At 42.0% G+C, this 13,161-nt stretch overlaps 2 protein-coding genes across 2 annotated transcripts in view; one reads left to right on the top strand and one right to left on the bottom strand.

Moving 5' to 3' along the window:
• LOC123395519 (probable methylenetetrahydrofolate reductase) overlaps positions 1-7,121 on the top strand; it is a 24,420-nt gene extending 17,299 nt beyond the window's left edge. Inside the window, exons 4-6 of the mRNA XM_045090523.1 lie at positions 5,789-5,862; positions 5,952-6,021; positions 7,080-7,121. Of these exons, the coding sequence (XP_044946458.1) occupies positions 5,789-5,862; positions 5,952-6,021; positions 7,080-7,121 (186 nt within the window). The remainder of the gene's footprint in view (positions 1-5,788; positions 5,863-5,951; positions 6,022-7,079) is intronic.
• On the bottom strand, positions 6,375-13,161 carry LOC123444835. The gene is made up of 7 exons (XM_045121730.1): positions 13,015-13,161; positions 12,828-12,890; positions 10,560-10,672; positions 10,095-10,236; positions 9,778-9,843; positions 9,400-9,622; positions 6,375-6,637 (listed from the first exon to the last, which is right to left on the bottom strand). Exons 1-6 carry the CDS (start codon positions 13,159-13,161, stop codon positions 9,593-9,595), a joined length of 561 nt encoding a protein of 186 aa, XP_044977665.1. The 3' UTR covers positions 6,375-6,637; positions 9,400-9,592.

Below are 13,161 nucleotides of genomic sequence, written 5' to 3'. Positions count from 1 at the left end.
TCATGGACATCTGATATTCTTCACTCATCATGTAGGCAAATTCATCACTGTATCTTTTGTCAGTACAACCAAATATGATATCATCAACATATATTTGACATACAAACAGCTCATTATCATAGGATTTTGTGAAAAGAGTTGGATCGAGTGAACCAGGTTTGAAGCCTTTCTTCATGAGGAATTCCTTCAATGTATCATACCATGCCCGAGGGGCTTGCTTGACACCATACAGAGCCTTTTTGAGTCTGAAGACTTTGTCTGTATTCTTTGGATCCTCAAAACCTGGACCTAGGACCTAGTCCTCTCACATAGGACCTACTCTACCCTCTCTTAGGTAGAATATCATAAAACAAGATAGGCCCTGCCTCTCCATTATGGAGAATGGAGATCATCCTGTCTCCAATTCTTGGCCTACGCACAATGTTGCTTTCAAGTAGCTCTCTACGATTGACCATACATTTTTTCGAATCTTTGATTGTTATTTCATCGGTTTTAGAAATCTGGTATGGACAAGAGTGATGAATATACATAGGCTGACCTGGCTGTGTTGGTTGTATGCTCATAACATCAAAGCGACCTCTTGGAAACATCAGATGAGGCACACAATCCTGCGGGATTTTCTATTGAAAAACATAGTAATAACTTTGTAGCTAGCAATATAGTTTAGTTTTACAAGAATTTATGCAAAAGATGCACGGATGTCGTAATAGTAGAAAATCTTACCATGCAATCTCCATGCATGTTACCGTAGTTCACCACGTGCAATAGTGGCACGTATTGACCATAATGTGGAGGTGTTTGGTGATAGCTATTATAATTCTCAAGATTATTAATAAATGCGACAAGATGATTTTTCTCCTTATAAGTTAATTCCGCTTCATCATTGTAGTAGTAGGTTCTGTCTATCATCTTCCGTATATTTTTGGAAGAATGAAAATAAGTTGTCAACTATTTTTAAATAAACAATATAAATTACTTAATAAATATGGTTGAGAAACTCACGTAATGGTACAACTGGAGGCGTATGCAAATCAACTGGAGCCTTGCATAGTGCTACCCAACTTTTGCATTCAAAAAAGGAGTAGGTGTCTGCATTGTACAACTTTACGGCAAAAGTATAACCATGCTCGGTCCTCAAGTGAACTATCTTTACCTCCATAATTTTTCCAGTACTGAAACCAATCTTATCCAAGAAATAAATTCTTGCATGGCAGGGGATACACTAGTAGAATAGTAAAAAATAAAAATTATAAGTTGAAGCAAAAGAAGTCATGCTTAATTACGAAAAAAGATTTGTCGTTGTGAATTACTGTATCCACTTCGAAGTCCTCATCCAGCATGATGCTGAAGCGCCTATCATGAACTAGGTGAGGCGTGTCGCACAGGCCGTGCTCGTCTTGGAAGTATTCGCACAGGCGACGACCAGGAGGAGGGCGGCGGCGACAACAAGGAGGAGGACGGGCTCGGGGTGGCGGCGACGAGGAGGAGGACGACGGGCTCGGGACGGCGGCGACGACGAGGAGGACGGGCTCGGGGGGCAAATGGGAGAGTTTGGGGGAAAATTTCGACAACTCTCATCTATATGCGAAAACCAGTGGTCATGGTTCGAGGCACAAACCGGGACCAATGCACCCCTATCGTCTCGGCTTGTGCTGCAAACCGGGACTAAAGGCCAATTTCCAACAGCCCAAAGGGCGGGAAGAAGAGACCTTTAGTCCCGGTTGGTGCCGACAACCGACACAAAAGGGCGTATTTCGTGTCGGTTGGTGGGACAAACCGAGACTAAAGGCTTGTGCCTGCCACAGCCGCGATGCGGCTGGATGTTTAGTCCCACCTCGCTAGCCGAGAGAGCCTGAGAGTGGTTTGTAAGCATTGGTGCGTAGACCCACTCGAGCACCTCTCAAATGCAGGCTTTCGGTCCTAATTTGTTACTGCCTGTAGGCCTACTGGGCCTTCTGCCTGAATTCTGGCCCAATTCTCAGGGTGGGTTTCTAGTCGTATTCACGCGTGGTGGCCCATTACGTGGCATTTTTAAAAAAATTTAGTTTTTTTGTTTCTTTTTTTACTTTTTTTATTTTATTTTGTGACTAACTTTACTAAAAAATAAATTTTTGAGTGATTCTTTTTCCTCCTATTTAATATTACTGTGTTTTTAATCTTTATATTCAATTTGAAAGGTTTTAGGTTATTTTAAATGATTATTTTAATCAAAAACAAATCTGTTACAAAAGTGATTTCATTTTTTAGAACTTATTTAAACTCAAGACTTTTTGTGTTTTCAAAATGCACCATTCTAGGCCACATCATCAATTTTCAACACTTTACGAGTTCATTTGGTATTTTTCATGCATTTACTCATTTTTTAGCTAAATGGCCTAGAAATTGAAAGGCACTACAAAAAAACTCTGAACAGGTTGAAAGTTGGCATGGTATCATCATTTCACCTACATAACATGTGCTAAAAAGTTGAGAGGGTTCGGCAAAAATTGGATGCACTTCGTGTACAAATTGGACAATCTCTTTCAAAGTATCACGGTTTTAATCAAAAACAGATTTGTTACAAAATGGATTTCATTTTTTTGAACTTATTTGAACTCAAGACTTTTTATGTGTTCAAAATGCACCATTCAATGCCACGTCATCAATTTTCAACACTTTCTGAATTCATTTGGTATTTTTCACGCATTTACTAATTTTTTGAGCTAAATGGCCCAGAAATTGAAAACACTACAAATGAACTGTGTACAGGTTGAAAGTTGGCATGGTATCATCATTTCACCCACATATCATGTGCTAAAAAGTTGAGAGGGTTGCGGCAAAAACTAGTTGTACTTCGTGTACAAATCGGACAATCTCTTTAGAAGTATCAGGGTTTCTTACGAAAACAGATCTGTTACAAAAGAGATTTATTTTTTGAACTTATTTGAACTCAAGACTTTTTGTGTGTTCAAAGTGCACCATTCAAGGCCACATCATCAATTTTCAATTATTTCTGAGTTCATTTGGTATTTTGCGCGCATTTACTGATTTTTTTGAGCTAAATGGCCCAGAAATTAAAAAGCACTACAAATGAACTGTGAATAGGTTGAAAGTTGGCATGGTATCATCATTTCACCCTGATAGCATGTGCTAAAAAGTTGAGAGAGTTGCGGCAAAAACTGGATGCACTTCGTGTACAAATCGGACAATCTTTTTCGAAGCATGAGGGTTTCTTACGAAAACTCGTGTGTTACAAAAGGGATTTCATATTTTGAACTTATTTAAATTCAAGACTTTATGTGTGTTCAAAATGCACTATTCAGGGCCGCATCATCAATTTTGAACACTTTCTGAGTTCATTTGGTATTTTTCATGCATTTACTGATTTTGTTTTTTGAGCTAAATGGCCTAGAAATTTAAAAGCACTACAAATGAACTCTGAATAGGTTGAAAGTTGGCATGGTATCATAATTTCACCCACATAGCATGTGCTAAAAATTTGAGAGGGTTGCGGCAAAAACTGGATGCGCTTCGTGTACAAATCGAAGAATCTCTTTTGAAGTATCAGGGTTTTTACGAAAACTCATCTGTTACAAAAGAAATTACATTTTTTGAACTTATTTTAACTGAAGACTTTTTGTGTGTTCAAAATGCACCATTCAAGGCCACATCATCTATTTTCAACACTTTCCGAGTTTATTTGGTATTACTCATGCATTTACTGATTTGTTTTGACCTAAATGGCCCATAAATTGAAAAGCACTACAAATGAACTCTGAATAGGTTGAAAGTTCGCATGGCATCATCATTTCACCCACATAGCATGTGCTAAAAAGTTGATAGGGTTGCGGCAAAAACTGCATGCACTTCGTGTACAAATCAGACAATCTCTTTTGAAGTATTAGGGTTTTTTACGAAAATTCATCTGTTACAAAAGGGATTTCATTTTTTTGAATACAAAAGGGATTTCATTTTTTAAAACTTATTTGAACTCAAGACTTTTTGTGTGTTCAAAATGCACCATTCAAGGCCGCATCATCAATTTTCAACACTTTCTGAGTTCATTTAGTATTTTTCATGCATTTACTGAATTGTTTGAGCTAAATGGCCCAGAAATTGAAAAGCACTACAAATGAACTTTGAATAGGTTGAAAGTTGGTATGGTATCATCATTTCACCCACATAGCAAGTGCTAAAAAGTTGAGAGGGTTGCGGCAAAAACTGGATGCACTTTGTGTACAAAAGTTCTGAGGTGGGAAATGCATGATACCATGAAAAGTAGCAAATGAAGTTAGAAAGGGCTAAACCATTCAAATTTGAAAACTATAATGGCACAAACAGAAACTAGACATATATAAATTGATCCAAGCAGTATATAATGATACTAGTCCAAACAGTACATAATAATAGCTAGCATATATATATATATATATATATATATATATATATATATATATATATATACACAAGCGTTCGCCGTTGTGAACACTACTCGTCTGAATCGTCTGAATCAGAATGTCCACCTGCTCTGAGGTGACGTCGACCATAGTTGACGACTCGAATCTTGCGGTACAACTCATATGGAACGTATGCATCTTTTGATGCATACTCAATGTTGATACGATCAAGTGTTGTCTTCTCCCAAAATATGTGCTGAGACTTTGGGAATTTGGTCTTCATATCAGCATACTCCTCGTCGATCAAGGCGACTGCCATATGAGCCATCGAAGTCCTCTCATGTCGAAGCATGAATTCCCGTTGGAGATCAATGAGGCATACAGCTGGTATCTCAATACCGAAGTTGTGCCCCATCTTCAGCTTGTCGTTCATTATGTCAACGGTAGCAAAACTGATGCTGCTGCGAAGGAAGTCCATGAATTCTGGACAATGCTTGTAACTACTGCAACAACAACAATTTAAAATAGAACAAATGTTACATACTGCTGCAACAAGGAAAAATGTTTCACTAGAACTAAAGAGAAAATTATCTTTAGGATTCAAATGGAACATATTGCTATCCTATGCAATTTTCATATCCTATGAATTGATCAAGAAATCGTAAATTAACTATGGTATATATATATATATATGTATATATATATATATGTATGTATATATATGTATATATATATATATACATATATATATACATATATATACATACATATATATATATATACATATATATATATATATATATACATATATATATACATATATATACATACATACATATATATATATATATATATATATATATATATATATATATATATGCAACAAGCTAGATATATTGCATATTGCTATCCAATGAAACCTAGAGAGATCACTATAGCTATCCAATGGTACCTAGAGAGATCACTAGCTATATGCAATTTTCATAACTATGACATATCATATTGCTATCCAATGGAACCTAGAGAGATCACTAGCTATATGCAATTTTCATAACCTTGGATCAAAGAACGCCCCATAAAATTGTTTCACTACAACTAAAGAGAAATTGATCTTTATAGGATTCCAAAATGGAACATATTGCTATCGATCCTATGCAATTTTCATATCCTATGAATTGATGAAGAAACTCTCAATTAACTATCCAATAGAACATATATAGAAACTGCATATTGCTATCCAAAACTCTCGCGCCTCAAGACTTTGCACCTTTACACACTAAACATGGAAAAGACCGCTTTAGCAATTCTGATGGTGATTTCCTTGTCTTGCTTGGTTTAATTTTTTGCTCTGACGAGTTTCTAACAGCTAACTATTGTTTCTCCAGAATCTTGGATTAATAGAGGAATCCAAGATTTCAAGAACATTACCTTGGAGGCCACCAACTAATGTTTTCCGTGTCAAAGAGGATGTTCGTCCTATATTCTGGTAAAAAAAAATTCTGATTTTTTCTTTGTGAAAGCTGATTGACTATTAGTACCACACATATACTCATTCAATCTTGTCTTTGATATAAGTGAGCAGGACCAACAGACCAAAGAGTTACATTTGAAGGACCACTCATTACTAAGAAAAGGCCTGCTAGTGGTGCACCTGTTTTGGCTACTAATGTCGCACTATAGATGCGCCACTAGCATCACGCCATTAGAATTTTTTACTAATGGCGCACCAGGCAGTGCGCCATTAGTATAGCTCATGGTGCGCCATTAGTATGCCTCCCAGATGCGCCATTAGTATGCCTCCCAGGTGCGCCATTAGTATGCATCCCAGGTGTGCCATTAGTATAGCTCATGGTGCGCCACATGTTATACTATCAGCTCTAAAAATATTCAATTATTATCCTCACACCCACAAGAAGGTTCAAGATAAACACATATTACACCATGATGAAAATATGTTTATAAACATGCACATACATTGAACGCAAGTTGACAAACAAATTAACCTAGAGGAAGCATAGTTTTGACCATCTTAACAATCATCTAGAACACACAAGTCACAAAAAGATAAGGACTATTGGTTACTATGAGAGACTTCAGATGGTCCAGAACACACAAGTTTGTATCTACATGCACAAAATGCAAGCACCAAAACACTCGAAACACCAAATGGTCTACAAGACAATAAGGTCCATGATTACAGGTTGGTTGGTCCATAAACGCTAGAGAGTCATCATGTCCATGTGCATCAATAGGTTGAGTACCTGAAAACATTTTGCACAAATTTGTCAAGAAAGTGGAACCAGATCAAGTTGTTAAAATCTCATATGTGTATTAAAAATATTCGATCAAAAGATTATCATGATATCATAGTTAACAATATATCCTTGTGTTTCAAAGACATGTTTGCAAACTGCGAGTCAAGGTCTCTGATGTTTCCACATATATAAATCTTACACTAGACTGAACTGACAAGGTTGCCCATCGTGGAACACCCCTAGGCCTTGAATCACTGATGCTAGTTAAGAGATGAGCGGCTGACTACAAAATGATTGTTCAACTACAACATCCGCATAGCCATCCACTGCTCCAACGTCAATTGGAGTCGCTTCTAGTGTACTTGGTACATTAACAACCACAGTTCGATTATCCTTCACTGTAGCTATTCGATTTAACATTTTGAGCTGTGTGAAGTTAAATTTGCAGAAGATTAGAAGAGAGAAAAATCCAGCACCAGACACAAATTAGTAAATCTAGCCATGTTTCAAGCTTCCATGCAATGCACTGCAGTATGTCAAAACTTACAAATTTGTATATACTATGTTGTTCCAACCCACTAAAGCACTTGCAATTTCATTAGCTCCAACTTCTATAGAGATGTAATTACATATAAAAACTATCTCCCAAACATATTAATGACAATGTTCATACAGAAGCTAACATAATTAACAATTCAATACCTCCTACATTTACATAACCAGCACATGGACCGCGTCAAGAAGAAGCTACATTTCATCATACCAAGGAAGATAAGAGGGCCAGGTATACACACGTTTTTCCTTATGGAAATCTTATCATCCAATAACTGTTTAGCAGGATCATCAGCTGGGTTACTTTGTTTGCGCCTCTCAGTTTTTGACCTTTCTAGATTTGATGGACCCGTAGTTTCAGTAGTTATCTCAGTATCCTTGACCACCCCCGGCATAGTGCTTGACCTATGGAGGTTTCCGTTATCTGCAAGGAAGGATGACTTGAATGTTGAATTAAAAGGAAATGATAACATTTATACTTTCCAAGTCACATTATCACAAGATAAATAGAAGAAACTGGGCATAAATTGTACGAGCAGAAAACAACTGAACAATTTTCTTATCACATCCTCTTACTGTGTTTCGGCGTGCTACATTTTTTTATAGTCATGGGATAAATTGAACACAACCACAGAAAAAGTTCAGAAACATTCGGTTTGGGTAAAAGTACCAACTAGCGTTCTCTAAACGATGCGAACAAGCAATTTCCTTATAATAGCCAACACTAGTACATGCAGAAACTTGCAATCTAAAAAAGTGTGTAGCAAAGAGATGGGACAAGAATAGACGGGGCCAAAGGAGAAACGACAAATGGTTCAGGCATAATCTTCCTGTAGGCCTGGTCCTCATCGTTCTGAAGATCAGCTTGAGATATTTCAAACACCCGGTGCTTCAGGCATAATCTCTACAAAAATGAAATGTGCAGTAAGCAGAGAATATTTGGAGGGTCCATTGTAGCCTTTCCCCAAAAGGATATCAAATGCTGCAGTTTCCCGTTCACCTGAAAAACTTTCATGGTCATATACATGCTCACATACCACTTTCCCAAAATCTGCAGCAGCTTTTCCTCAAATCCCATACCATGTTTTTGAAGCTCCACAGTGATAATAGCAATTAGACTAAAAAGAAGTTTCATTCTCCAGCATATTGAAAAATGTAGGGAGTGGAAACATGACAAAACTACTAATCATACATCTGTACAAGTAATGGTTTTCCACGTACCAGGCAAAAATACTTTCATATGCTTTCTCTAATTCTCTACATGGTGACATTTTTAATTCATCTCACATCAACTCGAAAGAAAATCAAACATACCATCCACTACAGGCTCACAGTTCATGAGTGTTATGCTAATTTTTGGTTCAAATCGATCTGAAGGCACATGTTAGAAAGCTAAACTGAATCTTTGAAAACAATCCCTATGATTCCAAGATAGAAACAGGTGATATTATGTGAGCTGTGAAGCAGTCATAAACTTATAATTGCAGAGTTGTAGTAATTTTACAGCACTAAAACTGAATGTACTGTTATACTAGTACTATTAAGCACGGACCAGTACTTGCTTGCAGTGTTAACTCTCGAAACAAAATTTTCTACTATTAAGTATGGTACTTGCTTGCAGTGTTATACTAGTACTATTAAGTACGATACGCTGGCTTCAATTAGGCTAAGCATTAAGCAAAGGGGCGTGGCATCGACATGGGCATGTCATGTAGATCAGTAGATGTAGGCAAGGTGATGTCATGTAGATCAGTCCATGTGATGTAGATCAGTCATAAACTAAGTCCCTGAGAAGTGTTGGATGTGAGCTGCTGCAAGACATGGATTTATCAAAACAATGGAAATAAAATCTACTATCTGTGCGGAAACGCCTCACAGAAATCCATAGCTTATAACATATTGTTTTACAGAAACATGTGTACCTTTTTAATTAAGGAAAAACATGCGTAAAGCCATAACATATTTGTTTTAACTAAACTATAAACAGGGCCAGTGGCGGATGCAGGCACAATTTTATGGTGTGGCAGTGGTAACTAGCAAATGTATCTCAGCTCAAATCATCAATGAAGTATCATATAGACCTAGTATACATGACAGGTGTTAATTACGTATGGCAGCAGCCAAAGCTTGCCAATTGCTGGCTTCGCCACTGAACAGGGCTGTGCTAGGATCATCTGAAAAACAACAAGGTTCGTAATAGAAGAAAAAGCACTAACCTGGAGAAGATCCAACACTTGGGGTAGATGCTGGGAAGGGAACAACGAAATGGGGATGAGGCTTGTGAGATGAATGGCTTCGTTGCTAGCCGGACGAAGTCGCATATAAATGAACCCAACGAGATCTGGACTGAGTTGACTTGACTCTCCCTCCATCATGGTAAATAATGAACCCAACGAGATCTGGACTGAGTCAACGAGATCCGGCCGAAAAAGCACTGACCTAGAAAGTACATGGACACAACAATAATGAACAGTAATATACCAGATAGATATGTCACCATGCCACCATGGTAAATGACATGGGAGACTGATGGTAAGTGAAATCTGAGGTTACTTTGTTGAAATAATAAATAAAGAGAAAACAAGGATCAGTACCTTCAGGCAAGAAAATATCCCAGGAAGCCCATACCCGCAGCTCAGCTGCATCAGATAAATATATAACTGAAACAGTTTACCAGAAGAACCACACATTAATCAAAGATTCAAACGCCCATACACGTGTTTAGCATCTGAGGGGCCTAAAGAGCAGGCCCAGCCAAAAGAAGTAGCTTCGATGCAAGAGGCTTTTCCTCAAATAACATGTGTTTCAGTCTTTCGTATAAGGGATCAGTTTAAGGAAGGGCAGTAATAAACAATCAAGCATAGGAGCATAGCATTATCAGAAATTACATAGACTGAAGGTAGAGTAGTACCTCTAAAACACGTTTGCTTCTGAATGCCAGTAGCCCATCACAGATCTCATTCTTGAGAATATTTACTAGCTCAAGTGAACTCTGACAGCATTTCAAGGGCCCTAGTGCAAAAGATAAATCCAGATCCTCGCCTTTCCAAGTACTCTGCTGGCTTTTGAACGTGCGTATGCAGCTGTACACGCGTGCCTACGGGATTCTTGCTTCGGCCGGCTACTTGACGGAACTTGCGTAACTAGCGACACGACTAAAACTGATCGATGGATTTGATGGCTAAAGGCCCGTGTCGAGCCTTTGCTTTGTATTGCTTTTCGTTTTTCTGGTGTTACAATCAACACCCCTAGGGTGTCTTTTATACACGTCCACAAGGGACTATGAAAATAGAATAGGACTAGGAATCTTATTACTACTAGGACTCGGTTTGGCTTTCTTTCCTAATCCTAAAGAAACAACATGATTAACTTCTACATACTCGTTAATACAATGATATAACTGGTAGGGCTATTACTCTTGCCTTGGCCTTTTGTAGCTGCAAGATCTGATCTAGATAGTCCCACAATATCAACAACACTGAACTTCCCCTAAAACAAGTTTAAAAACAGAAAATTGTTGGCAATAAGCCACGGCGACTGCGTCCGGTGCGCGTGCGTGCGCGTACGGGACGCGTCAGGCTCATGGCGAGTGTGTGTGAGTTGGTTAGACGGATGCGCCGGGTGTGGCCGTGCCGGGCACTGGAACCAGTCGCGTCCCGTTGGCGTGCGTGCGCGACGGGCGCGGGAGCTGAGGAGTGCGGGGCGGGCGTTGCGTGGGCACTGCGTTAGTTGCATGCATGGGTGAGTTAGTTAGCTCGTGTGAGTAGTGCTGTTAGTGGTGGCCGAGTGCAGCGGCAAGCCAATTCAGTACGTGGGTGCTTGCATGTGATCGCTAGCCTGATGTGTGTAGCTTGGGTATAAAAGGCCCTTCGTGTACTGGTTGTAGTCTGCGGTGCTTGAGTTCGTGCTTGAGTAGAAGAAAGCGGCTGTTCGTGCAGCCGGCGGCGTTCGTGCGCCGGGTATACCTTGTTGTCCACTGCCTCATTCCTCCTTCTTTCTTGTCGTTCGAGCGTGAGAGAGAGAGACAGCAAGGACAATGACTCAACCCCAACATTTGGCATCAGAGCTTCGGTTCGGGAGCTCGCCGACGGCAATGGCGATCGTACCACATGGCGGAGGCGCGGGCGGATCGGTGTCAATGGCGATGCCGATGCTCACGCCGGACAACTACACGGTGTGGGCAATCAAGGCGCAGGCGATTCTCGACGTCCACACCGTGTGGGAGGCGGTGGCGCCGGGCGACGCGGCGGTGAACGCCAAGAAGGACAAGGCGGCGCGCGCAATGCTCCTTGGAGCGCTGCCGGAGGATGTGCTGCTGCAGGTGGCGACGAAGCTCACCGCCAAGGAGGTATGGGACTCCTTGAAGGTGAGGTTCGTCGGCGCCGATCGTGTCCGCGCGGCGAGGTTGGCGACGCTGCGCGGGGACTTTGACCGCTTGGAGATGGCGGACGGCGAGGCGTTGGACGCGTACGCCGGGAGGCTGGCAGGGATGACGACGCGGTTCGCGAGCCTAGGGGAGACGCTGGGCGATGCGGTGCTTGTGAAGAAGCTGCTGGACACCGTCCCGGATCGGTTGTTCCCCGTCGTCGCCGGCATCGAGCAGTTCTGTGACACGGCGACCATGGCGTTCGACGAGGCGTTCGGGCGGCTGCTCGCGTTCGACGAGCGGGTTCGGCTCGTGGACAAGACGATGGTGAGCGCGGGGTCAGCAGCTGCTCATGACGGCGGCGCAGTGGGCAGCGCGGGAGCGTCGACATGGCGGTGCTTGGGATGACGACGACGGCAAGAGCGTGGCATCGAGCATCGGCGGGAACCGCCGTGGACGCTGCTACAAGTGCGGCGTGCGCGGACACTTCAAGAGGGACTGCCCCAAGCTGCGGAAGGAGCCGGCGGCGGAACGCGCGCTGCTGGCGGACGTCGTTGGAGTCGAGGACGACGGGCTCCTCTGAGTCGTGGCTTAGGTTGTGTGTTGGCAATAAGCCACGGCGACTGCGTCGGGTGCGCGTGCATGCGCGTACGGGACGCGTCAGGCTCGTGGCGAGTGTGTGTGAGTTGGTTAGACGGATGCGCCGGGTGTGGCCGTGCCGGGCGCTGGAACCAGTCGCGTCCCGTTGGCGTGCGTGCGCGCGACGGGCGCGGGAGCTGAGGAGTGCGGGGCGGGCGTTGCATGGGCACTGCGTTAGTTGCATGTATGGGTGAGTTAGTTAGCTCGTGTGAGTAGTGCTGTTAATGGTGGCCGAGTGCAGCGGCAAGCCAATTCAGTACGTGGGTGGTTGCATGTGATCGCTAGCCTGATGTGTGTAGCTTGGGTATAAAAGGCCCTTCGTGTACTGGTTGTAGTCTGCGGTGCTTGAGTTCGTGCTTGAGTAGAAGAAAGTGGTTGTTCGTGCAGCCGGCGGCGTTCGTGCGCCGGGTATACCTTGTTGTCCACTGCCTCATTCCTCCTTCTTTCTTGTCGTTCGAGCGTGAGAGAGAGACAGCAGGACAATGACTCAACCCCAACAAAAATCACCAATTATAAGCCTACCACATAAAATGGCCAGTACGATTAAATCACAAGTCCATAAATCCTTACACCGTTTAGCCGCAATGGTCAAAAATAAGCTGGAACAAGTAGCAAGTATAGGAAAAAGTAATCGATCACCTTGAATATATTCATGCCGTGCATCTCAATATTGTTGCCCGCATACTTGTACGGCTGAACATCCTGCATACCGATGCAAACAACGCCAGCTTAGCCAGCAGATAACGAAATGCCCTTCTCGATGGGACATGTTCTGAACAGGCAGGACTTGTAACTTTGCCATGAACAACGACTGGAAACAAGCAACCTGTGATGGGACCATCTCGGCGGCCGGTGACGATAGGCAGGACTGATCCCTCCCGGGCACGATGTCGATGCAGTGAGCTGCGGCCTTTTCATGAGACAGTAAGCCGGTCAGGCACTGCAAGAGCAGCGACGGCGATGGCAACCGCAT

The sequence above is a fragment of the Hordeum vulgare genome, chromosome 1H, assembly GCF_904849725.1.
Source record: "Hordeum vulgare subsp. vulgare chromosome 1H, MorexV3_pseudomolecules_assembly, whole genome shotgun sequence".
NCBI classification, from domain to species: domain Eukaryota; kingdom Viridiplantae; phylum Streptophyta; class Magnoliopsida; order Poales; family Poaceae; genus Hordeum; species Hordeum vulgare.
The sequence above is the reverse complement of the archived record's forward strand: the minus strand, read 5'-3'. Positions and strand labels throughout refer to the sequence as shown.

Coding starts and splice junctions, on each gene's coding strand:
- LOC123444835 (XM_045121730.1), bottom strand. CDS start 13,161: ATGCGGTTGCCATCGCCGTCGCTGCTCTTGCAGTGCCTGACCGGCTTA. Junction 12,891..13,014: donor CCGAGATGGTCCCATCACAG/GTTGCTTGTTTC, acceptor ATCGGTATGCAG/GATGTTCAGCCGTACAAGTA. Junction 10,237..10,559: donor ATCATTGTATTAACGAGTAT/GTAGAAGTTAAT, acceptor AAGCCAGCAGAG/TACTTGGAAAGGCGAGGATC.